The 24,730-nt window shown below is 46.6% G+C and overlaps 1 protein-coding gene across 10 annotated transcripts; it reads right to left on the reverse strand.

Annotated features, from left to right (window-relative positions):
• Positions 1 to 226: 226 nt before the first annotated feature.
• Positions 227 to 23,893, reverse strand: FHIP1B (FHF complex subunit HOOK interacting protein 1B). Of its 10 annotated transcripts, none has more exons than XM_058545822.1 (14): positions 23,800 to 23,893; positions 19,110 to 19,220; positions 18,656 to 18,782; positions 13,361 to 13,688; positions 12,605 to 13,243; positions 12,083 to 12,241; positions 11,803 to 11,889; positions 11,432 to 11,599; positions 7,786 to 7,865; positions 7,363 to 7,568; positions 6,185 to 6,964; positions 3,526 to 3,704; positions 3,203 to 3,365; positions 227 to 762 (listed from the first exon to the last, which is right to left on the reverse strand). In XM_058545822.1, exons 4-14 carry the CDS (start codon positions 13,496 to 13,498, stop codon positions 401 to 403), a joined length of 2,961 nt encoding a protein of 986 aa, XP_058401805.1. In that variant the 5' UTR covers positions 13,499 to 13,688; positions 18,656 to 18,782; positions 19,110 to 19,220; positions 23,800 to 23,893; the 3' UTR covers positions 227 to 400. The 10 variants fall into 10 exon arrangements, with proteins under 10 accessions (XP_058401805.1, XP_058401803.1, XP_058401802.1 ...); XM_058545820.1 differs by having other exon boundaries at positions 18,668 to 18,782; positions 19,110 to 19,274; XM_058545819.1 differs by having other exon boundaries at positions 19,110 to 19,274.
• Positions 23,894 to 24,730: the final 837 nt, after the last annotated feature.

Below are 24,730 nucleotides of genomic sequence, written 5' to 3' on the forward strand. Positions count from 1 at the left end.
AACCATCCTGGGCCCATGCTGCTTCTTCCTGCTGGGGTCTGGAGAAGGGGGAGTGTCCCTACATTTTTCCCTAGGCTTCATGTCCCCTTACTCTTTAAGCACATAAAAAACACCTTGAAACCTTGGCATCAATGTCTTCACTAGAGAGAAAATACCCCTGACCACCTCCCCATCTACGTACAACCTTCTTGGGGCCCAAGCCCCACAAAAAAGAGTGGGAAAGAAGAATGAGCACAGAATAGAGATTTCCCTTTTATACATATTGCAACAAGTTCTCCACAAAACATTCATCAGAAATAAATTAAAAAGTCCTCTTGCCACTGCCTCCAAACATAAAAAGGAGCCTGCACCCTGGCCCCAGCCCAGGCCACTCAAGGCTCTGATTGTCCACGGAAGAAGACTAAGGATTGAGGGGCCCGAAGCCTGAGATGGGAGGGACAAATCCCTCCTCTGAAGTATCCAACAAGAAAGGCGAAGTAACAGCGTGGGCCTGGGAGATGGCAGCCAACTCCTTGAGAAACTCAGGAAAAATGACTGCACAGTAGACAGCATTCTTGACTCGTAGAGCCTCACCTTGGCGCTCAGGGGCCCCACCCCGAGGGGGCAAAACCGGAGTTGAAGCCCCAGGGGAGCCTCCACCTAAGCCAAGTCCTGCGCCGTCTCTTCCAGGCTGAAGAACCGACTGTGCCGCCTGCCGGGCCCTGGTTGGACTGTGCGCATGCCGCAGGAGCAATTCCCCCAAGGATGGCCTCCGGCTCTTCACTGGAAAGAAACAGGGGTATCATGAAGGGGCTGGGCTCAGGCAAACTCCCTTCATCTGAGAGAGGAGATTTCCCTACCCACCTAGGTTCATGGACTTCTCCGCTAGGACTCGAACACCAAAACGCTGCCTGCTCAGCCTTCTTCCCTCTATCCAGTCTCCCCAGCCAGCCAACTATCATCCTCAGTCTTTTCAGTAAGTCAATACACACTTCAGCCACTTCATTCCCATTCAAGATACCTTCCTTCTCCATGTCCCTTCACCCTGAGGGATTCTCTTACTACTCCTTCCTTTCCAATCACTATTCTACCATCACCAAGCTCGTTCTCCTCAGTCCATAGCAAGCCCTATTTCTTGCTTCCCATCACCCTCTTGAATTAAAGTCAACCACTTACATCTTCCCCCTGCCTATCTATAACACCTGACCCACAATACCCACAGGGCCTATATATGCAATCACAGTTCAGTGACTTTATCATTTCTGTCATACTCCACTATCCCTCCAAGATCTGCTCTCCTGTGCTACCACTTTACTTTCGACTAGTCCCTGTCCTATATCCACCAAAACTACCCTCCCACTGGTTGTGGCCAGACAACTTCATGTCAGCTTAGACTCAAATGAACCAGTTAAAATATTGCCCTCTCTCCTCTAATTCTCTGCCTAAATACCTGGCTCTAGATCTAAGTCCAATATCTAGGGCCTAGACTCTAGGGATCTAGTCTCTAAATCATGATATAGTTCCCATTCTCTACCTCCAATATTGGCTTCAGACAGACACTAGACAGATCTATTAAATTTGGCATTCAGAACTCTTCACAACCAGCTTACAAACCTTCTCCAAACACTTCTCAAAACTCCCTACACCCCATCTCGCTTTTGCATCCACTCCTCTCTGCTCTTACTGGAACCCTCCAGGCTCTTTCCATGCTTCGGTAGCCCCTTCCGCATTAATTTTGCACTCCCTGCTGTTTTCATGCTTGGTCTAATTTCACAATGCCCACCTCTCTGGGAAACCTCTGATTTGCCCTCCACCGACTTTCCATTTTACTGCCCTATCACACTGTATTTTAATAACTTGTTTACATGTCTTCTACTTCATACACTAATCGGTGAGCTTAAGGGTTTGGACTCTGATTATTTACCTTTGTATCCCTGGGCCCTCCACAGTGAACACAGCACCAGGACTGTGGAAGCAAGAAATATTCACAGTACTGGACCATAAGGAAACCATGCTAAAAATTTCAGCTGGGTCTTCACACCTGTATAATAATCCTTCTGGCCCTCTCTTCCCAACCCATACACTTTCTCCTTAAGTCTCCATCTCACCTCTGCTCTCTTGCTCTCAGCATATTATTTTGCCTCCTACTTTGATTAGCAAATAAAGTATGACTTCAAATCCTTAACCTTCCCCTCCACACCTCACAACTCCATTGATACATATCATTTCCTCCCTTGATATCTCATTTGCCTCAAAGGGGGAAAAACCAACCTCTTCCTGTCCAAAGTTAATCTTTTCCCGGTGCTCTGGATCCCACTACTTCCACCACCTCTGGGACCTTGCACCTCAGTTATGACACTCCTCTAGTCACTCTCTAGACTGCCAGCTCTTTGAAAGCAGAGATCTCATCTTGTACCTCCCTGAGTCCCCTGTACCCGAGACAATGCCTAGCATATACGGCAAGTGCTCAGATACTTGTTGATGAAAGATCTAGATTTAAAATTTCATGGGTATATTTAACTCTTCCTTTTTCCTTACACCCCACAACTACTCACCAAATTCTGCCAATACTTCCTTCCCATTTCCACCTTATCATATTCTCCTTATTTCCACTATTCTAATTCAAGCCTTACAGGTCACATCTGCATCATGGCAGAAGACTCCTGACTGCTCTTCCTTATTCCATCTTCTCCTAGCTCCAATTCACCTAGCACATGAACTAACACACTTACCTCTCCACTCCCGGATCTAAGAAGCACCAATGGTTTCTCACTGCCTAAAAAATCACAACTTCCTTCCTGCCAACTGTTCCACCACCTTCCAAATCCCTTGCTCCAACTAAATAGTTCATGCTGGCCCCTAAACAAAAGAACAGAGCCATCCCACTCCTTTGCCTACCCAATTCCTACCCATGTCTCAAGGCCCACATCAAACGCCATGTCCTTCACCAAGCTGTAACAATATTTCAACCTAGTGACTACGCTGTCCCCTTGCTTGTCCCCAACTCCTACAGCAGTTTTTGCTGGTACTGCTGATTTGGCTCTTAGTGGACAGAACTATGTTTTATCCTCTAACCAGAAGCCTGAGGACAAACATCAAGACTGAATTTTCTGTAACTCCTCAGTTCCTGGCAGAAGCCTTCACCCTCAATAAGAGCTCAATTAACTTGGGTTAATTAGCTGTCTAGGGAGGGTAGAGAGAGGGGTGGTGGGGTAGGCCTCACCTAGGGGATCAGAGCGGCGGGGGGCAGGTCCTGCTGCAGGGCCCTCAGCCCAGTCCAACTTGCCACGGGCAATGAGGTACTTCTTGGCTTTAGATAGCAGTGCTGGGAAGTCCTCCTGGGAGGCCGCAAAGCTCTCAATCTTATTCTTCACAGAGCCCAGCACCTATGAAGCACAACTTCATGACATCTCTGGGTGGCTCTAAACTGACACAATCCTTTCTAGTCCCACTGGGCCTGTTCCCAGCACCCCCCAGGGCCACTCCAGCTGTGGGCCTGGCCCACCACGGAGTTTGGACGCACCCATGCATGCATGCATCGCACACCTGCAGCAGGGACTTGACACTGGGCTGGAAGACCATGTTGGTGTTGAGCAGGAAAGAGCGGAGCAGGGGCTGGGGGTGACAGGCCAGCTGGGCCACCAGCCCCGTCAGCAGGAAGTTGACATAGACGGAGTTCTGCAGCATGTTCTCGAGTTTGGCAAAGAGCACAGCCATGAAGGGGCCTGGGGGGTTGGGCACAAGGATACAAGGCCTGAACACAATGCATATCGCACGCATTCCTCCCCAAACAAGAGACCCCCTGACCCAGATGCAAATTATTTGTATGTCAGTCTCTGAGTATGTTTAAATATCTTGTGACCACCTATTCTAGAGGAGATAAAATGTGAGACACCACACGGAACCACAAGAGTCCAGATGCCAGTTTCACACATGCTTGAGCTGAAGAGCCAGACTGTAGGCTCTGGAGTTAGACAGACCTGGTTTCATATTTCAGTTTTACCCTTGACTAGTTAAGTTGTTGGGTGAATCAAAACTCTCCAAGCATAGTTTCTTACTTGGTAAAATAAATATACCCACCTCATAAGGTTATTAAGAGGATCAAAGAGATATTGATATAAAGCATTTAGCCCCAGATCTAGCAAATTGTAAGTATCCAATAGCAACAGTAAGCTATACAATATTTTTCAGTTTTTTAAAAAGTTTCACACAAGAGGAACAACAGAAGAAAGAATAAGTAAGAAAGTGATTAGGACCAAAAGAAGAATCAGATTACACACAAGACAGAGGATAATACTAGACCCGGGTCAGAAAGAAAGCAAGAAGAAAGCATAGCAAAAGCAAAGAAGGTGACTACGTGGGCCAGTTAGGGGAGAAATCTTTGGAGGACCAAAGAAGAAATCCACTCTGTTTAGATGGGAACCAGGAAGGCAGAATACAATCTGCAGGAAAAAAAGAGATTTTAGCTCAGGGCCAGAGAAAACTGACTCAGGGTAGATTCTTTGGTGGGGGCAGAAGATAACAGAAAGGACTAGAATGACCTACTGGGAGAACTAGCCTCAACTGAGCCAGATCACCAGCATTGGGACTCTAGAACCATCACAGTCTGTCTGATCAGGGATTTGTGGAGAAAAGGGAGTGTACCTACGATCTGCACTATGAATTGAGACAGGATAACAATGAAGGGCAAGAAGCAGTGAATCCTGAAAAAGATCCTAGCACATTCTCAACTCTAGATGCATATGACTAGCCTTAGCTCCAAAATAACTCTATCTTAACAGGGTCCTAAGATATCCCATAACTTTGTCCTTCTGTTCCTTTCATTTTCTGGGAATTTCTTGCAAGAGAACATTCAAAAATCTCAGATGACTTAACAAAGAAGAAAAAGGACAGAGCTTCAATTAATGCTTCAAGAATGTGGTAAAACCAGGACACCACCTTCTAGTGGTACTGAGCAGGAAGCAGCAGAGCAAAGACTAAATAAATGGAAAGATATATTCTCTGTAGTCTGCAAGAGGGAGTTGTCATGACTCCAGGGCAGATGCCCTGATGCTGTGCAAAACAGGATAGCAGCAAATTCCAGGCCCAGTTAGGACATGTACTGATCAAGGCATGATAACTTGACTAAAAACAACCAGAAGATGGATGGTTGCCTTAGTCAACTTACATCTGCCATGCACCCAAGAGATGATAATCCTAGTAAAAAGCTACCAAGTGCTGAGTTCTCACAAGGTACCAGAAGCATAGTAAGTGATTTACACACATCAACGACATAGATGGGATGCTAACTCAAGGTATGTCTAGTTCAAAGCACTATACTGCTTCCCAGAGGTGTATTTTTGTTTTTCCCCCCTAGAGCCGGGTGTAGAGTAAGGATAAAAGCCAGATGAGGGCTGAGCTGCGTAGAACTGGCTCTCAGACAAAAACAAAGAAGAGTTAAGCCCAGCAGTTCAGGTCAGGTATAGCTCCAGGGTCTTTTGAAGAGACCAAAAGAACCCAGCTGAGGAGCTCAGGGCCATGTTTTGTCATTTGTCCTGAAAGAGGTATTTCACTCTATCCCCTTCAGTCCTTACTACTAACCATAAATCCTTAAAGTCTTTCTGGGCAGTCATGGCAACCAACAAGGGACAAGGACAAGGAACAGGAGAAACTTGAAATTGAGGCCTTCTCTGAAGAGGCTGGGAAAAAGGAGGCCAGGGCTGAGTAGGGGAAGAACACCAGAAGAGCTGATCCTGGGCCAGAGAAGAGCTGACAGGAGACCCAAGACCTAGACAGATATACTGGTGGGAACAGCATGGAATAGCACGGTTTACGGGTGCCTCACATATGGGAGAGAACATATGTCTTCCACATGGTTCAGATATATTGCTGTGATTCACCAAGGAACACGAAACACAAAATATCCTGATCACAAATGCCAGGAAATGGCCAGACTGGGGAAGAGGAGGAACATGCACATAGGACAGACATACAAGGCTCAGACATAAGTCAATACCCAAACCAGCACCAGCATGAAAGATGTACAGACAGACACAGAGACACAAGTATGACATGATATGTATCTGGAAGGGACCCAAGCAAAATGGAAGAGGAGCTAGGCAAGTACACAGAAATGACATGGCCAAGAAGTCTCAGAAACCAGCACAAACATGTCAAGAACATGCAAAAAGTACACAAAGGAGAAGGCCTAGGCTAAGTAGCTTACCAGTGAAGGGTTGGCTTGGCAGCTGGTTGAGAGTCCGCAAAGGGCTGCTGAGGAAGGGGCCAGGGGGCTCAGGGGGACAGGTGAAGCTCTCGTAGGCCTCCTCCTCCTCAAGAGGTAGTGGAGGCTCTAGGGGGGGCTCTGAGCCAGCCCCCCCATTGCTCAACGCCACCTCCAGCTCCCGGAGCTCCTGCCCAAAGCCCTCTAGTCCTGCCATGCCCTCGGAGACGCCCTCTAGCAGTTCCCCAGCTCCCTCCTGTGGCACCCGACGAACCTTCTTGGCCCCCTCAGGCCATGGTCCTGGCATCCCATTGATCTGGGGAGGGGGCAGGTGGCTGGGGCCCTCCCCTGCACCCCCAGCCAGCCCCTCACTCCCCAGCTCTTCCTCCTCCCCATCCCCCACATTGTCCCTGTCCTCCTCAGGCAGTAGGCTGCGTTTCTTAGTCCGGGAGCCAACAGGACTGGGCTCAGGAGGGGGCCGCTCGCCATCATAGGGGGCAGACCAGGTACGGCAGGCTCGGACACAGCGGTCCACACCACGGCGCGCCTCACGCAGATACTCCAGGTAATTGTCTTCCAGCTCACCAGGCTCCTCTGCAGGACTGGGCCGTCGACCAGGGCTGGAGGCTGGAGATGTGGCAAGCCCTGGTGAGTGAGGGGCTGGGGCTGGGGCCTCGGAGCCACCCAGGCTCTGCTGTCGCAGGAAGAGGGCCAGACGAGATGGGGTGGAGGGCCGGGGCAGTGTCACCACAGAAGAGGAGTCAACACTTGGGCTTCCAGGGCCTGCAGAGGGAAAAAAACATAAGAGGAATCAAAGAGACAGAGGTCTAGGAGGAGGGACAACACATCTAGGGAGACTAAGATAGAAGGCAATGAAGCAGCAGAAACATGGAATCTATTTGGACAGCTGACTCTCCAGCCTCCAAAGTAAGCTTTTCTTCATCTACCATGCCCTCTCACCACCATCAACACCAAAGAAACAATGGAAAGAGGAAGAGTACAGGACTAGACTGAAGAAGAACAGCTTTGCTCAGAAGCTAAATTTCTTTGATGGAGTAAAGGATCCACCTTACAAGACCCCTCATCGACCTCCCCAAAGATGGAATGCCATTCATGGCCACCTCCCTCTCCCCACCCTAGCCCTACTTTCTTGCTAGGCTTCCCCAGAACCCAGGCCATACCCGTGGTGTCCTCCCTTCTCCCTGCCTCTCTGCTAGGCCCACCTCGTGCCCACGAGGCATGCTCTGGACGGGGTGGGCTGGGGGCACGGTGCCGACAACAGCGTGGGATTAGGGAGAGAAACTTGTCCGCTGCTCGTCCATATAGGTCCACATCACGCACAGCTGGCTTCTGACTCAGCATCACATGGTTACATGGGACAAGATACCTGAAAATGACAGCAGAAAAGGGACACAGGATATATCAGGAAGGAAGGACAGGGCCTGGGAGAACATCAGGCCAATGGAACTATATGGCTAAGCCAGGTTCCAAGAGGAAAACACATGAGTAACCCCAATACAACCCATCGCCCCAGCAAGGCACAAGGCCCAGAGGGCCCTGAGAGTTCAGGATCAGCCATCCCTCAGCCCTGCTCCCACAGGTACCTGAGAACCAGCTGCAGCAGGACATCCTCACAGCTGAGGTTCAGGAGGGTCCTGAAGAGACTCAGAGAGACCATGCAGAGCTGGGGGGGTGGGGGAGGAGGGAGGGAGTCACCAGACGAGCTCTCTACCCTCCAAGATGTTTACCAAATGGGAACCCCCCGAGCCCCAGACCCAATCAACCACTCCTAGAGGAACAATGTGCACAGGACTTGGCACATAAAGGTCATTCGAGTATTAAATGAATGATCACATGATCTTTGCGGGCAAGACTTCACTATTCACAGATAGGAATGAACCATGTGTCAGATTCAATGTATTTCTATAGACCATATACATGTCAGCAGACTCTGGCTATATATACCTGTCAGCAGAAATTCCAGCAATGCTAACATGGAATGAATACCCATGAAAAGCGACCCTAGAAAATACTGAGACTGAGTAAACGACTCACAGGAAACAATAGCAACATGATAACTAAGTGAAAGGCGGTCAGCAGAGACTGTAGCAGCACAGTAACTGAATACCTATCAACAAGAAACCAGAGGGAACCTGGAAGAATCCCAGCTGGGAAATGGGTGGGGCTGTGATCATGGAGTCTGAGTCACCTCTCCAACAGCAGTGTATCTCTCAGAAGGGAGGATAAATAAAAGCTCAAGGGAGGAAAAGGAAAAGGACAGGAAAAGGAAAAGTAGGTGGGTCCAGAACGGGGGAAACTTTTTGTTTTAGAAAAGGAAGAAGGGTAGTTTGTCCCTGGCTAGGCCAAAAGAACAGACACATGTAAGCTCTTCCTCATGCCTCTGAATCTCCACACTTTTCTCTATACTTTCCTTACGGCAAGTATACCCTGAATTCCCTGAAGACAACTATTGTGTCTTAGTCTAGGGCACTACCTGCACAGTCCAGGTGCTCATCATTTACTAAATGATTATGGGAGAATTTCCCACAGTTGAGAAAGAGAGATAGCAGTTCACATTCCAGACGGCATGGATGTTCAGGAGGTTTACCCTAAATGACCATTTTAAACGGTAATGAAAAAATTCAGACTCACTGAAAGGTTGTATGGGTGGGTAGAAAAATGGCCCCCACAAAGATGTCCAGGTCGTAATCTCCAGAACCTGTAAATATTTTACCTTACATGGCAGAAAGGACTTTGCAGATATGATTAAGGTTACAGAATTTGAGATGGGGAGAATATCCTGAATTATCCAGGTGGGCCCAATCAAATCACATGCATTCTTATAAGCAGAGAACCTTTTCCAACTGGGTCAAAAAGAAGGAAAAGAGATTTGAAGCCTGAGAGGGACTCGATCCACCATTGACGGCTTTGAAGATGGAAGGGGGCCACAAGCCAAGGATTTGGTTGGTCTCTAAGACCTAGGAATGACCAGCAGCTGACAGCCAGCAAGAAAATGGAAATCTCAGTCTTGTAAATGCAATGAAATAAATTCTACCAACAACTCAAAAGCAAGGAAACAGATCTTCTCCTAGAGCCTCCAGAAAGGAACCCAGCCCTGCTGACACTTTGTAGCCTGGTGAGATCCGTGTCAGACATATGACCTACAGAACTATAAGATAATAAATTTGTGTTGTTTTAAGCCAGTATGTTTGCAGTAATTTGTTATGACAGCAATAGGAAACTAATACAGTCAGGCACACAGACTGGCTAGCCAGCATGATTCACTTTAAGCCACAAAAGACAGGCTACAGAGTTACAAAGTCAGGCCAACAGAATCAAGCTTAAAAGGGCCAGACAGTGGAAAGGAAAGAATCTATAGGTTTAACATGGGCATTCTGGAATCAGAAGAGATCTAGTTCCTCCAAGAACCAGGAACCAAGAAGAAATACCCTAAGAACACAAAGGCTCCTGAGACCAGGGGACCAAATTAGAGACTAATAGAAATAAATGCTGAAGACAATGAGGGAGAATCAAAGAAATTAGGATAAGATTAAGACAAAAGCAAGATGGACAGAGCCCAGCACAGGAAAAAATCAACCTCAAGAAGAAAATCAATTGTCCCAAAACATGAGCAGGGCATTCCATGAGGTCAAAAAGATATAAGACCATGGTCTAACTTCAGCATAATGAGAAATAAAACTTTTTTGATATCTTTCTAAAATTAAAGCTTTGACATCTATTACATATTGGTTTATACCAATAATTCTTAACCCAAGGCATGTATCATAATTACTTTTTTGGACACTGTAAAATACACATGTCCTAGGCCTACTCCCAAAGATTATTAACTCAAGAGATCAAATGCAGAGCTTAGAATCTGTTGTTCTATTTGTTGTCATTTTCAAATTCTCAAGTGGACCCCTGGTCAGAAACACTGGCCTAATCAGAGTCAGTCTGGACTATCCCACATATACCCTAACTCAGCTATTCAGAAACCTCACCTATATGAAACATAACTATCCAGGAACCTCACCTACCTGAAACCCTACAACAGGTACCTCAATGATCTAGAATAGTTTTCCAGAACAGTCAGTGATTCAAGAACTTCTATTTTAAATACAAGGACCCAGGGAACTTCAATTATTTGTAATAAAAGAAAGAAACAAAAATGGTTCCAGAGCCAAAATAAATGCCAGGAAGTCCATGGCTAAACTAATGCTTTATTCCCCTAGAAAGACTTCAGGTCTTTATTACTTGGAGACTATTTATTCCTATTTTATATACATTTCTATTGCTAAAATCCAAACTTCTTACCATGGTCTACAAGGCCATGCATGATCTGAATCTTACCTACCTCTCTACTTTCATCTCATTCCCTTTCCCCCTTGCTCACTACACTTCAGTCACACTCGTCTTTCATTTCTTCAAAACACTAAGCTCCTCCCCATCTTCCGCATGTTGCTCCCTCTGCCTAGACTATTCTTCCACTTGCTCTTCAATAGGCTAACCTCATGACCTTAGGGTCTCAGCTCAAAGTCACCTCCTCTGAGAAGTTTCTGCAACCACCCTATTATTTTCTAAGCACTCTGCTTGGTTTTTTCATAACAGTAACCACAATTTCAATTTTTATTAATGTGTGTGCTTGTCTACCTCCTCTATAAAGGAAACTCCATGAAGTCAGCAACCATGTCTACCTTGTTTACCGTGATATCCCCAGTACCAGAAAACAGTATGGCACATAGGGAACATTCAATAAAATGTTCAAAAGGAAGGAATGTAGGTAGGTGAGCGAATGGGTGACCCAAGTTATAGCAGTTCAAAGCAGCAAATCCAAAAGGAAGAAAAGTTAAGCATACCAATACCAGCTGGATCATCTATCAAAGCAGACACAAAACCTGAAGAAGTGATCTTGAGTCACCCACAGGCCATAGCGCAATACACAGCTGAAGAGAACCTCAGGCCAATGGTACATTACAAGTATAGCACAATGGCAAAACCTATAGTCATGACGAGCAGCCAAAGGCATCCAGAAAAGATAACTGTGCTCTAGATTCATACATTACAAAAACAGAGAATAGATTAAAATCTCAAAATGGTTAAAAATTTAATGCTAGAAAGTAAATGCCACCTAACTTTGAAGTGATTGCTGGAGAGAAAGGTTAAAGAAGGGCAGGGCCACCCTCCCAGCACAAAGGTCAGAGAGAGAAGATGGCTCACCCAGGTAAGCCAGGACAGAGGTAGGGGCCATACCCGGGAATTGCTGCCAATACGGGCAACGAGGGTGTCAAGGATGGTGTGGGTGTCATGCCGGTGTAACAGCAGGAATCGCAGGAAGGTACGGAGCAAAGCAGGCTCTGAGATACTCCGTAGAAAAAGTTCCAGATAGGCGGTACTGGCGATCATCTCCTCCACAGAGGTCTGGACGAAGGGAAGGGAAAGTTTGGAAATTTAGGGCTTCCCTGTACATGCACTGAATCATTTTCCCTGAGTTCTAAGGAGGAACCAGGAGCAGACAGGGAAAAAGGGAGAAGTACCCAGTCCACTGCCTCCCACATTGGTCCTGGCATTGAGGTTACCCCCTAGCCTAGCCGCTACTCTGCCTTGCCACCCATAATTCTCACCTTGTGCAGGGCAGGGCCCATGACAGGCACCAGGAATCCATTATGGATATAATCAACCAGCTGCTTCTGCACCAGAGGGTGGGCCACCTGTAGGGGCATAAGAGAGAGGAAGGAGGATTGTGAGGTGGACCACTGTCTGGAAGGGATTAGAATGGTACAATACAAGCAGGCATACTACCCCCAAGATGGCACGATGGTAGAACTCCAGGGAATGCACCCCTTCCCACCCCATCTCCCCAGAATGACCAAGGGCCAGACCTCCTGGGAACTCCAGTCCCACCTGAATGACTGCATTGCAGAACTCTAGGGAACTCATGAAGAGCGCAAGGGCTGGCACTCCCAGCCAGTCCTCTCGTCGCAGGCAGTGCCAATCATCCCCTGGAACCTCAATCTTTCGGGGCAGTGAGGAGTATAGGGCACTCAGCCCTGTGGCCAGCACCTAGGGGCCATCCCCAAGGATAGGTTACCAAAGGCTCAGACAATATAAAAAAGGGGAACAGGGGAACTGTTAACCTAGAGTTTTGATGGGAGTAGCGGGAAGAGCTATTACCAGTGCAGGCATTTAGTTAGCCCATGTGACATCGCCTGGGAATGCTGGCCCATGAAGAGCCTTAGTACCTGCCCTATCCAGCTAAGCCCATGTTTTGTCCCCACCCAACTCATGGTGCTGCTTTCAAACCCAGGACGCTACTTCCTGAAGGAGAGGGCCCTAGTACATAGCCCCTCCACATCTCCTGGATAGGAAAGTGCCTCTCCAGAGCCTACACACCATACCCTACCCCCCACGCCAGGAGGTGCTGACCGGGCAGAAGTAAGAGTGATCTGCGATGTAGCAGCCCACAGTGGGGCTCCCAGCTGACAGAGCCATGAGCAGGAGTAGGGCGTCACGGGCCTGCTGGCCCAGGGTACCCTCTCGATGGACGAAGGGGACAAGGCGAGAAAAGAGGAGAAGGCGGGGGGCAGCTCCAGGTTCAGGAGGTGGCTGCAGGAAGAACTCAAGCAATGAAGGTTCCCGGGCCAGACACACACACAGCTGGCTGAGAAGTAGCACCAGGCCTTCATCCAGTGCTGGGCTACTGGGCACAGGGCGGCCACAGGCATCCAGCAAGGTCAGCAGAGCCTCACGAACTGGACCATGCCGCAATAGTGGCTGGCGAGCTTCACTCACTAGCATCTCAAATAGTTTCAGTTGCTCAGCCCGCCGTTCCTCAACCCCATCCCCAAGCTCATCCCATTGAAGCTGCCAGGCCAACACACGGGTTAGCAGATCTTCACGCAGAGCGAACTCCAGCAGAGGCCCAGGGGCTGTGGGGGCCGAGGGGACCACACGGTCCTCTGCCAGCAATGTCAACATCTGGTAAGTGTGGTTGCGCACAGCACTGAGATCATCGGCACCCCCAGGAGCTGCCCGAGGGCCTTGCCGCTCCAGGATTCGCACCACCTGGGGAAACAGGACAAAAGACAGAAGTAGTCTAAGATAATAAGGTGACTAAATAGGATGGTGAGAGAACGCAGAAGGTTAGGAGGACTTGGACAGCCAGTAGTCTGGGCCTTCTACCTGGGACCAGTGATTCTTGAAGACCATGAGGCAGGTCTCAGGGTCAGCCATGACAGGGGTCTGCAGACTGGCCCCTTGAGGTACACGGTGCCCAGGGCCCCGGGAGGCCAGTCTGCTCAGCCAGTTCATCCTCTCCATGAGGCAGGCTGGGCAGGGCCAGCGGCCAAAGGGCCAAACTCTGAGAATTTGCCAGCTGGAGGCTTTCTCCACTGGTGTCTCTAGTCTGCTTCATCCGGTCTGTAGGAGCCAGCAGCTGGCCATGGAGCCAGACGATAAACCAGCCTGGAGTGGCGAGCCCAGAGGTCACTGTCCAGTCCAGACTTGCAATCTAATTCAAAGAGAAGAAAGGAAAAGATCAAGAAAAGTTTGCCTCTCTTCACTCCCCAGCAGGAAGAACTCAGAACCACCACTCCACTGAAAACTCCACACATATGCACACACAGTCAGCATCTTAAACCTAACGTGTCTAAAACAGAACTCAATTCCACCACCAAACCTGTTACTCCCCCAGACTTCTCCACCTCAGTAAATGATATAACATTCACCTACATGCTCAGGCCAAAAACATGGGCATCATCCTTGTTTCTTCTTTTTCTTATTTCTAATATCCAATTCATCAGCAAACTCTATCATCTCTACCCACAAAATATGTCTCACTATTGCAATAGCTTTCAGTCTGGTCGCCATGCTTCTAGTCTTGCCCCCCTGAGAATCTATTCTCCACACAAAAACCAGAGGATATTTTTAAAACCTAAATTGTATTACATCTCTCCTCTGCTGAATACCCTGCAATGATTTAATAATCCAAATCCCCTACCTTGGCCTATAGGGCCCTATATAATCTAATCTATAAAACCTCCTACCATGCCCCTCCTCATTCTTACTTTACTCACAGAGGCCTTCTTGAATACTTTCCATTCCCTCTACCTGTAATGCTCTTCTCCTGATCTTCAATTGCTTGCATCACTCAGTTCTTTTCAAATGCCTTCGCCTCAGAGAGGCCTTACTTAACAATTCTACCTAAATAGCATATCACCCCACCTTCACTCTCTAGCTTCCTATTCCTACTTTCTTCTTAGCAGTTTTCACTACCTGAAATTATTTGTCTATCTTCCCCACTGGAATGTAAGCTCATTGAGGGCACGGTTTGTCTGTTTTATCTACTGTTGTATCCCTAGTACCTGAAGCACTGCCTAAGGACTCAATAAATATTTGCTGAATGTGTGAATGCTTAAGTGAATGAATGAATGAACAAACAAACAAACGAACAACCAAGAAACCCAGTCTTGATCTGACTCCAGCCCTCTGGGACTACTGTGGGAGAAATTTTTTTCTACCTATCACAGGTCCCTCCCTAGAAGCCCACCCAGTAGGAAATGGCCTAAGAGACTCTTAACTGGATGAATACTCTTAAGAGGTGGAAATCCAGAGCCAACCAAAAGAGCAGAACCGTTTTCATTCTAGCAAGGAACACCCGGACACACTCCCATATACACACATACACCCCACTCCTGTCAGATACATCCAACACTCACTCCCAGGAACATGACATGATACCCTCGCTAAAGCAAGGGAAAAAGTATCAAAATAGCTGTTGGCCTAGGCCATGGCTCACAGGACCTTCTCCATCACACCCGCCACCCGCTCAGCAGTATTGTCTCTCACAAGTGTAAAAATTTCAGAGGAAAGGTGTGGTTCCGTTGTCCTTCCTCTTTATTCTCAACAAGGACTAAAGGAACCCAGAGACCTGGCAACAGCCCCACACTTTGACCTCGGGTTAAATTAATCACCATCCCCCTCCACCCAGATATTCTCTCTCACCACTACCAGCTCACAGCTAAAGAAAGATAGCAACTATGCCTAAGGAAATCTTCTGCAGAACAGGAGACAGTCTTATAAAGGATGGGACCAGTCCTAAAGCACAGGCAGGGCTCACTCAGTGATTAACTCAATGTATATCCATACTAATAAAGTACTGGGCTAAGTAAGCACTGGAAATACGAAGATGGATAAAAACATTTGGGAGGGGAGAGCATGAACAAAAACTCCAATAAATATTATAAACAGAGGTCTTTACAATAAAGTGTCACAGGGGCACAAAGGAAAGCAACTAATGCCTGGTAGACTCTAAGAGGATTCCAGAAAGGAGGTGATATCTGGTAAATCTTTAACAATGAGATACTGGCCATGTAGAGAGCAGAAGGAAAGGCCTTTTTCATACCAAAAACAGTATGTACAAAAATATGGCACTGTAAAAGAGCATGACAAATTTGAAGAACAGTTGCAAGTTCAGTGTGACTTAATCACAGAATGTTTAGAGAAGAGAGAGATGATATTGAGTTGAAGGGTAAATATGTGTAAAGGTTATAAACATCAGTGAATATCACGGTAAGGAGTTTGGATTTTACCCGCTGACACCCTGGAGACAAAGGAGGTTTTTACACAACAAGCAAGATCAAATTTGTCTTTAAATATATGTCAGATAACAGTCTAAGGTGGAGCAGAGAGAGACAGATGGCAGTGCACAATTTATAAGAACCTGCTTCAACAGTCCATTTAAAAAAAAAAAAAGGATGGCGTGAACTAAGGTGGTAAGAGCAGGATTAGAAAAAAGATAAATCTGAGATTCACCTTCATCTTAGCATGCTCCATGTGATACTGTAATTATTTATACCTGTGTTATCTCTGCCAATACAAGCAAGCTCCTTAACAAAAGGCATCATATCATTCATTCTTCTTTGAAATCCCAGTGCCAACATAGTGCCTGGCATTAAAAAATGCTTGTAGAACTGAATGCTGAATTTAAAATAATTACAATAGCTAACATATCTTGAGCACTTACTAAGCGCCAGGCTCTATTCTAAGCATTACACATACCAACTCATTTAAATCTCACAAAAACCCTAGCTGTACTATTATCTCCATTATACACATGAGGAAATCAAAACCTAGAAAGGTTAAATAAACTGCTAAAGTTAGCCAGCTAGTAAGTGGCAGGACTGGAATGCAAATGCAGATAATCTGCCTCCAGATTTACCTTAATTACGAAGTAGAAGCAACAAGACCTGGCAAATGAAAGTATGATAAGAGAAGACCCTGACATGCAGTATAGGAGACTCAGTAAAAGATACTGCCATTAACAGACTGACCAGGAACACATAACAAAAGGAACTGTGTTTTAGAAAAGAGGATGAGTCCAGTTTTGGACATGTTAAGTTTTGAGACACCTATAGGACATCCATGATGTCCAGAAACAAGTAGAAATATTATACTTGAGCTCAAGAGTGAATCAAGACTAGAGATAAAAAATCCAAGAGTCACCCACCAGCTTATAGGTGGTAGATAAAGCTATGGAAGTGGACGGAATTATCCAAAGAGATCAGCAGATCATGAAAGGAGCCAAGGATCACATCCTGGGGAAAACCAGGATTCAGGAAAGCAAAGGAGTCTTTAAAGAAGACTGTGAAGGTGGCCAGAAATGGAAGAAGAAATCCAAGAAATAATGATAACCTAGAAATCAAGGAAAGGAAGTTTCAGGAAACTGGAGGTTGCCCATAGTGTATAGTCTACAGAGAGATTAAGTAGAATGAAGATTGAAAATGATCAGTCAGTTTAAGCAATTAAGTTTTAGATAAGAAAGCAGTTGGTTAAAGAATGACTAGAAGCCAAAGAAGCGTTAAGACGCAATTTCAGGAAATTCAGTAATATGGAAAAGGATGAAAATAGGGCAATAGCTTAAAGAACTGGAGGGAAGGGGTAGTCAAAAGAAAGAATTTTTATTGTTTGGTTTTTTTTTTTTTTTTTTGGTGAGAAGATCAGCCCTCAGCTAACATCCGTGCTAATCCTCTTTTTGCTGAGGAAGACCGGCTCTGAGCTAACATCCATTGCCAATCCTCCTCCTTTTTTTTCCCCCCAAAGCCCCCCAGTAGATAGTTGTACGTCATAGTTGCACATCCTTCTAGTTGCTGTATGTGGGACACAGCCTCAGCATGGCCGGAGAAGCGGTGCGTCGGTGCGCGCCCAGGATCCAAACCTGGGCCGCCAGCAGCGGAGCGCGTGCACTTAACCGCCAAGCCACGGGGCCGGCCCCTGGTTTGGTTTTAAGATGAGGAGCCTCAAGGGTGTCTGTCAAGTGATGAAAAGAAGTCTAAAGAAAGTAACAGGTAGATGGGGATAACTGACAGAAAAATCAGGTATAGGATCAGTCTGAGAAAAAGAAGTATACCACTTTCTCTGAGAAAGGAGGAAAGCAGTAATAGATAAAGGATGGGCGCCACTTCAGCTAAGTCTGAAAGAGGGAAGCTAATATCTACCACCCTACTCCCACCCAACCTTCCCTCCCTCACTTACCCAAAGGAGTGGGGGTGAAGGAGAAGAGAAGGTGGTAGAGCCACTGAATGGATGCTCAGTCTTTCACACATGGTTTCCTATAACCCATCAAACACAGTCACACAGACTTGTAGCTATCAGCAGCAGGGATGCACTGGAAAAGCTACTTACCTGTCTGCCCAAGTACTTAACGTCCCTAGTAGGCATGGGCTGGGGAAGGCAAAACTAACACTTGAGAATACTGGTAAGAAGTCTCCCCTGTTTCTAGCCCCTGTTATTAGCCCTGGGGTACTGCATCATCCCTCACTGGTTTCCTTAAACTCTGCTCATACCTTTGTAAATACAGTCCCTTTATTAAATTCTTCCCAAACCTAATTTGTGCCATCTGCTACCTGCGAGGACTCTGACTGATACAAGAGTCTTACTGGTTACAGACACATTCTCAATAATATCTCATTGGAGGACTGAAAACAAATAGAGGGCCTAAGGTCAAGCAAGAGTAACACAAAGCAGTAGGTAAACATGAGCTCTGGAGTCCCTCAAACAAAAGTTTGAATCTCGGTCCACCATTTTCTTCCAGCTGTATGACCTTAAATAAATCACTTCACACACCGGAGCTTCAGTTTCCTCATCTATAAATTCCTGATAAAATAAGTATTGTTACTGTTTTAAGATTTAAATAAGTTAACCTACGTAGCACTCCAGGCATAAAGCAAGTGCTCTGTAAATGAAACTTTCCTTTCATCCTTTCCTCTCCTGATCCTGTTTGACCAAGGTGCCCTCATCTCTTACTGAAGAGAGACCTAACCTGCTCTGACATGCCCATTTTTACCACCTCACACACACAGCCCAGTGAGCTGAAGGGCCAAGCATCCAGTCTCAGCAAAGCAAGGCCTTAACCTATCCAAAACTAAACTGCCTCTAGCTTCTAGAACTCAATTCCAAAGATTAACAAACAGCTCCTACCTTGCAACATACCTGGAATGCCCACTTCTGTTCCACTGCCTGACCAACAAATGGCCCTGCTCGCAGACCCAAGGGGGACTGGTCTCCAGGACCTTTCTTCACACCCACCCCATCTCTCTTCAAAGACCTCAAAGACAAGAGCCACACTGGAATTGGTGTCTCAGAACCCAAAAGCCAAAACTCAACCTGGGCCCTGTTCACATACTGCAAAAACATAAAAGATGGCTATAGCTTGGTGTTCCTGTCACCTACTTAGACTCCCTCAATCCCTGTTAACCCCGCAGAGTTCAGAACAAGACAAAGAGAATGGAATCACCACCCTATTGCTCTGCCCTTTCCTCCCATAGCAAAGTCTAGAAAAAAGTAGATTTACATTCAGGCTCAGCCACAGGGAAAAAAGGGGAAGAAGGAGCTGATCTTTCAAATCCACTAATGGCCAAATTCAGGCACTCACCTCAGGATCCAAAATACAGCCTTACAGGTACACTCAGCAAGGGTGTCCACCAACCTCAGAACAGCAGGCACAGGGCAGGAAGTAGCTCAGCCTCACTTATGAACCTTTGCCCTGGGAGAGGCAAAGAGAGGGAGGGAGCAAGGGGCAGAGATACACCTGCAACACCTACAGCAGACAGGGAGAGACCAAAATGACCTTCCAAGAACAGGTCAGTAAAGTCCTGAGGCTTCTCTCTCCCTACAATGGCTCTTCCTAGGCAAGATGCCTGATTACTAACATAAGAGGTATGGATGGGCTGTTACCGTAAATACTAAAAGTAGAAAGATCTGATTAAAACCTCAGAGGAATACAAAAGGGAAAAAAAAGAAAAACCATCTCACAGGAGCCTACCAATCTAGAGCTCAGCTTACATATATCCTCCCTGCTTGTCTATCCCTCAGCCTAAAAGTATAAGACAAATGAGATATCAGTGTATGGTCTCAACTCACTCCCTCCCCTCCCCCCAGTACCACCTCTGGTTCTTGCAGAAATCTCCTCACCTGACTCCAGCAGAGCCCTTATAACTCACAACATGAACCTCAATCACATGGTGACTCCCGTTTACAACAGTGAATCTCCATGTCACACATGGTTATCTCAACCCTTGTTGGGTGAAAGTGACAAAGAAGATGTCAAAGAAAAGCTGAGACTGAACTAGACTCTAAAGGATGAGGAAAGTTCACAGGGCAGAGAAGAAAAGGCATTCCTAACAGAGGAAGCAGCTAGTAAAAACATTTCAAGTCTCAAAAAAGTAACATGTTTGTGAGGGAACTGTGAACAATTTACTCAAGCTAGAACACAGAGTAGGGAGTGGCAGGAGATGAGGCTGGAGAGGTGAGTTGAGGCCAAATGATGCCTTATTAAGGAATTTGGATATTGTCCTACAGAACACAAAAAGCCAAAAGTTTTTAAGCAGAGGAGTTCCACGAACAGATTTGTATTTTTAGAAAAATCATTCTAGGGACGGACGAGAAAAGAATAAGTTTGAAGATAGGAGACTGTTGGGGAAAAAAAATCCAGATGAGAGATGAGGAGGTAGTAAACTAAAGCTTTAACAGTGAAGATGTAGCAGTAGAGATGAAGAAAAGAAAGATAATAGAGAGGGAAATGCAGTAAGATTTTAGTGACTGATTAAATGCAGGGGGTGAAGAAGTGAAAAGCATGGAAGATTAATCCTGGCCCAGATTGAGATACAGCATATGGTGCAAAAGCAGGCTTTCAGAGCAGACAATGAGTTCTGTTTTGGACATGTTAATTTTGAGATTTGTTGTTAGTGCTGATGAGTTGGAACCATATACAGCAGAGCTGAACCCTGCCCGGTCTTTTTTCACCATCCTCTCACTGTCCGTTGTGTGCTATATCACACAATGCTCTGCTGCTATTCACAGGGTTTCCACGGCCAGTTTTTTCGGAAGTGGGTGGCCAGGTCCTTCTTCCTAGTGTCTAGCCTGGAAGCTCCTTGAAACTATGGGTGACCCTACTGGTATATGAAATACAGATGGCATAGCTTTCAGCATCACAGCAACACGCAGCTACCACAGTATAACAACCAACAGATGGGTGGTTGTGGTTTTCAGACAAGGAAACGAACCCAGGCTGCAGTAGTGACAACGCCAAATCTTAACCACTAGACCACCAGGGCTGGCTGATTTTGAGATAATGGTAGAGATATATAGTAGATCACTGAATATACATGATTGGAACATAGGGAGAGACTGAAACTAGAGACAGAAAAGTAATCATCTCATTATGATACATTTTTATATCTTATATTCTCTAAATTAAAATTATCTTTTCATGTATCTATCTCTCCCAATCAGATTGAGAATTCCTTGAGACCTCGGAGGACCATGTCTTATTTATCTTATCTCATAAAATGTGAGCATCACAAGCACAGACTGTATGCTGAAGAAGTATTTGCTGAATAAATAAATGAATTAATAAAAGAATGAATGAATCTGTTCTCCCAGCTCTTAGCAGACTGCCTGCCACATAGCAGATATGGAATAAATGGTTACACACAGCAACCCAAACATGTTTCCGTCTCTACCTCACCACCTTATCTATGTTTCATCTTCTCAGATCTACCACTCAGCTATACGTCATAAGTCAAAATCCATTATATTTAATGCACTACTATTTCAACAAAGAGTTCAGTACAGCAAACAATAAGCTTACCAAACCCAGCGCTTTCTCCAGAATAACCAAGAATTGGAAAGTCCCTAAGAACCCTCTGATGACCTGACTCATCCTATCACTATCAAAATGTGATACAGGTATTATGTATACCTGTTCCTATGTCATTGTCACATTATTAAACAGAATCTTCATCCCTGTCACCCTGAAAGTCTTTTTAATCTTTCAGAAACAGAACAATTACAAATCATAAAAGATGTTTTTTGCCAGTATGATGTCCTCCATGTCATCACAACCCTTGCCAGATATCCCATGCTTTTTACTCTACATCACCTTCACTCTCTGTTACAAACTTTCTTTCCCCAAGTCACTCTCACGCTCAGGAGACCAAATTTTGGGTCCAGCTTTGCCACTTTACCACTATGTGACCTCTGGCTTCTGAATTTGATTCCTCATCTATAAAATAAGAATTCCTGCCCTTGCCTACTTCACAAGGTATCTACATAAATCCAGTAAAATTTGAGATTGCTATGTAATGCATGAACGCTGTTCAGATGTCAGAAGTTATATAGAATTACTATATAAATGCATGCTTCCTCAATATAATACAGTGGCCACACCATTATCACTCTAAATTTCTGGATTTCATGAACCAGTACAAATAATTTTTAAAAAATTAAAAAACAGGGTTGTTACTTTTTATTTCGGCAAATAGACCATTTTTTTAAAACCCATCATCCACTGTCACCATTATTGCATCGGTGACAGAGCACTTTAACATCAAAAGAATAGGAATGATAATCTCAGAATAAATTTACCTTTATGAAAACTCATATTTCATATGCTGTCTTTCTCTCCTTCCACCTTTGATGAATGAAAACTTTATTATGCACTGGCACTGTCCTCAGCCCAGTGTTTAGGAATCACTGCTCTAATCCCTGTTATTATACATGTAGGTTCTATAGGGTTCTGACCATCTGGGCAGGTTGCCAAGGGTTCCATCAGCATGGAAACCTGTTTGGCCTCCAGAGAGAAGCAAAGAAAAAAATACCATGGGACAGAATAGCTGGTTCTAAGGCTGAGACTCAGGAACAGAATGGGCACTTGAGCTGCCCCTAATTCTTCAGGGCATGGTCCGGATAGGAAAGGCCTAACTCTTCCTGAGGTTGAGGCAGTTATCTAGGCTCTGTGGAAGAGTGTCAGTAGAGAGGAAAATTTAGTGGTGTGAAAGTAGCCATTATCACTGAGCGCTAGCCCAGCTTTCTAGAACTTTCAAAATTTTCAAGTGCATGCAGGTTGGCAGGGAGAAGGGGATCCGTAAAATGCTAATAAAGTGAACCCAATAACATGTCATGGAGGAAGGAATAAATTACAAAGGGAAAGGAAAAAACTTTTGAGGGTGGTAGAAGTGTTCAGTATCTTGGAAGTGGTGATGGTTTCAGAGATGTAAACATATGTCAAAACTCATCAAACATGTACATTTTAAATACTAGCAGTTTATTGTACATAAATTTACCTCAATAAAGTAGTTTTTTTAAAGATGTAACTGTAAGAAAATGAGAACAAAGCCATTCTGTTTGGGAGCCTAAATATAGTGTTGTATGTAACAAACCATGTGACTTACATGCAAGTAGAATTAGCAACTGGAAGTGGCTAGTCCAATAGAGATGACAACCATCAAAGCCCCACAGCTCAGCACAGGTAAGGGGCAGCAGCACAGAAAGGTTGCCCAGAAGCAGGTGGAGAGGAAACAAGCATAGGCAGTCATCACCAGGAAACCTCCATGAGAGAGACCACCTTCAAGTCTGCAGTCCCAAGGAGGAACTTGAGGGAACAGAAGTTCCAGCGACTAGTCTGTTGAAGACTAAGCCTCAAAAATAATTTTCATTATCACAGTTACTATTGCCCACGACGCCTTCATTTTTCTGTTCTCCAAAACATGTAGAGCCCACGCGAGCAGAAGAGCCAAGTGCACGACACTGCCACCCAAGCTGTCCTACTCAGTCTAAAACTATTGCTCTCACTGGGCAGGAGAGTACACTGAAGGAGGCTTCAGAACCAACCTCACTCTTATCGCAGTCTCACAACTCTCATTCCTTCCTCTCATGCCCTGCCCTCAACTCCCTCAGCAACTCACCACCGGCCCGCAGGCTCCCGCCTTCGCCCTTCACTGTCCCCCTCCCCGCAAGGCCTTACCCCTCAGTCTGGCCCCAGGGCTAGTCCTCAGCCCTGCCCTCAGGAGCCCCAGCCCCTCAGTAAATCGCGTTCACAAGACCCTTGCACTTGGCCCCTCAGAAAGCACCCCGGTCCCTCACACAACCCAGCTCCTTACCTGCTCACTCACCCCTAGGCTCTCACCTTGCTCCCCTACCTTAGACACTCACACCCGGCCCCTCACCTCATGCCAGCCCCTCACCCTGTCCCTTCACAACCAGTAGTCACCAAACCCGGTGCCGTCACTCCCCAGTCCCTCATCCCCTCACGCGCCTCTCCGGGTCCTCTGGCCCATACTTACTGTTCACTCACAGAACCCTGACGCTGACCAGGCCCGATCACCGCGGCGAAGCTAGGTGAGTTCAGGCCGCCGCCATCGCTCCTCAGGCGCACCAGCCGCGCCCCGCCCCGCGCCACACGCAACCCGCGCCCCCGCGCACCACACGTATCCGCCCAGCGACGCACGACTGGGCACTAGCGTGCCAGCTCATTGGCTGGGCCCGGCTAAAGACAGAGCGTCGATACTCGTTTCCTGGCAACGGCCGAGCGCAGGGGCGGGGTCGCCGACGGCATTCCGAGCAGGGAGTTCCGCCTCTTCCCCAGGTTCCGCCCCTTCGCGCTGTAAACCCCGCCCCTCAGAAGGACTCCGGCGTGTCATAGGGGAAGACTTCAGGGGAGGCGGAGGCCTGCGGGGCGGGGGCGGAGCCTGGGGAGGAAAGGTCGAACCAGAGGGCAGGAGGAGGGACCTGAGGAGGGACCTAAGTAGGGACGCGACTTTAGGATGCAGGGAAAGACCAGAGGGTGGGGCTTAGCAGAAAGATAGGCCTAAAAGAGACTAGCGTGGAAGGGGCGGGACCACGGGCCCTGGGCGGTGCTTAGAGGGGGAGACTGGGCGTGGAAGGGGCGGGGCTAGCACGAAAGTGTCGGTCTGAGGGCGGAGTCAGTAGGTGGGCGGGGCCTGTGGAAAAGCGGAGCCCTGGAGAGGGCTGACTAGGAACAGTCTAGTTCATTTTTGCCCCATCTGCCCGCACGGCTTGGATAGTACCTGGGCGATGACTGCCCCCATGGCTCCCCCAACGCCTGCTGCCCCGTGATCTCTTGGGCACTGTCTTATTAAGTCACTCAAGGAACACGGAGTAAGCTCCTCCTTGTCAGGCGGGATTCCAGGTCAATTAGAACTGATCTCTGCCCTCCAGGACCTCAGCCCTTCAACCAGACAATTGCAACGTAGT

This window comes from Diceros bicornis, chromosome 7, assembly GCF_020826845.1.
Source record: "Diceros bicornis minor isolate mBicDic1 chromosome 7, mDicBic1.mat.cur, whole genome shotgun sequence".
Taxonomy (NCBI): Eukaryota; Metazoa; Chordata; class Mammalia; order Perissodactyla; family Rhinocerotidae; genus Diceros; species Diceros bicornis.

Bases quoted from the DNA above. Each gene is read 5' to 3' on its own strand.
- FHIP1B (XM_058545818.1), bottom strand. From the start codon at position 13,498: ATGGAGAGGATGAACTGGCTGAGCAGACTGGCCTCCCGGGGCCCTGGG. The intron at 12,242-12,604 runs GTCAGCACCTCC...GATGGCCCCTAG, and splicing joins ATCACTCTTACTTCTGCCCG to GTGCTGGCCACAGGGCTGAG. The intron at 11,600-11,802 runs GTGAGAATTATG...CCCTTCGTCCAG, and splicing joins TGGGCCCTGCCCTGCACAAG to ACCTCTGTGGAGGAGATGAT.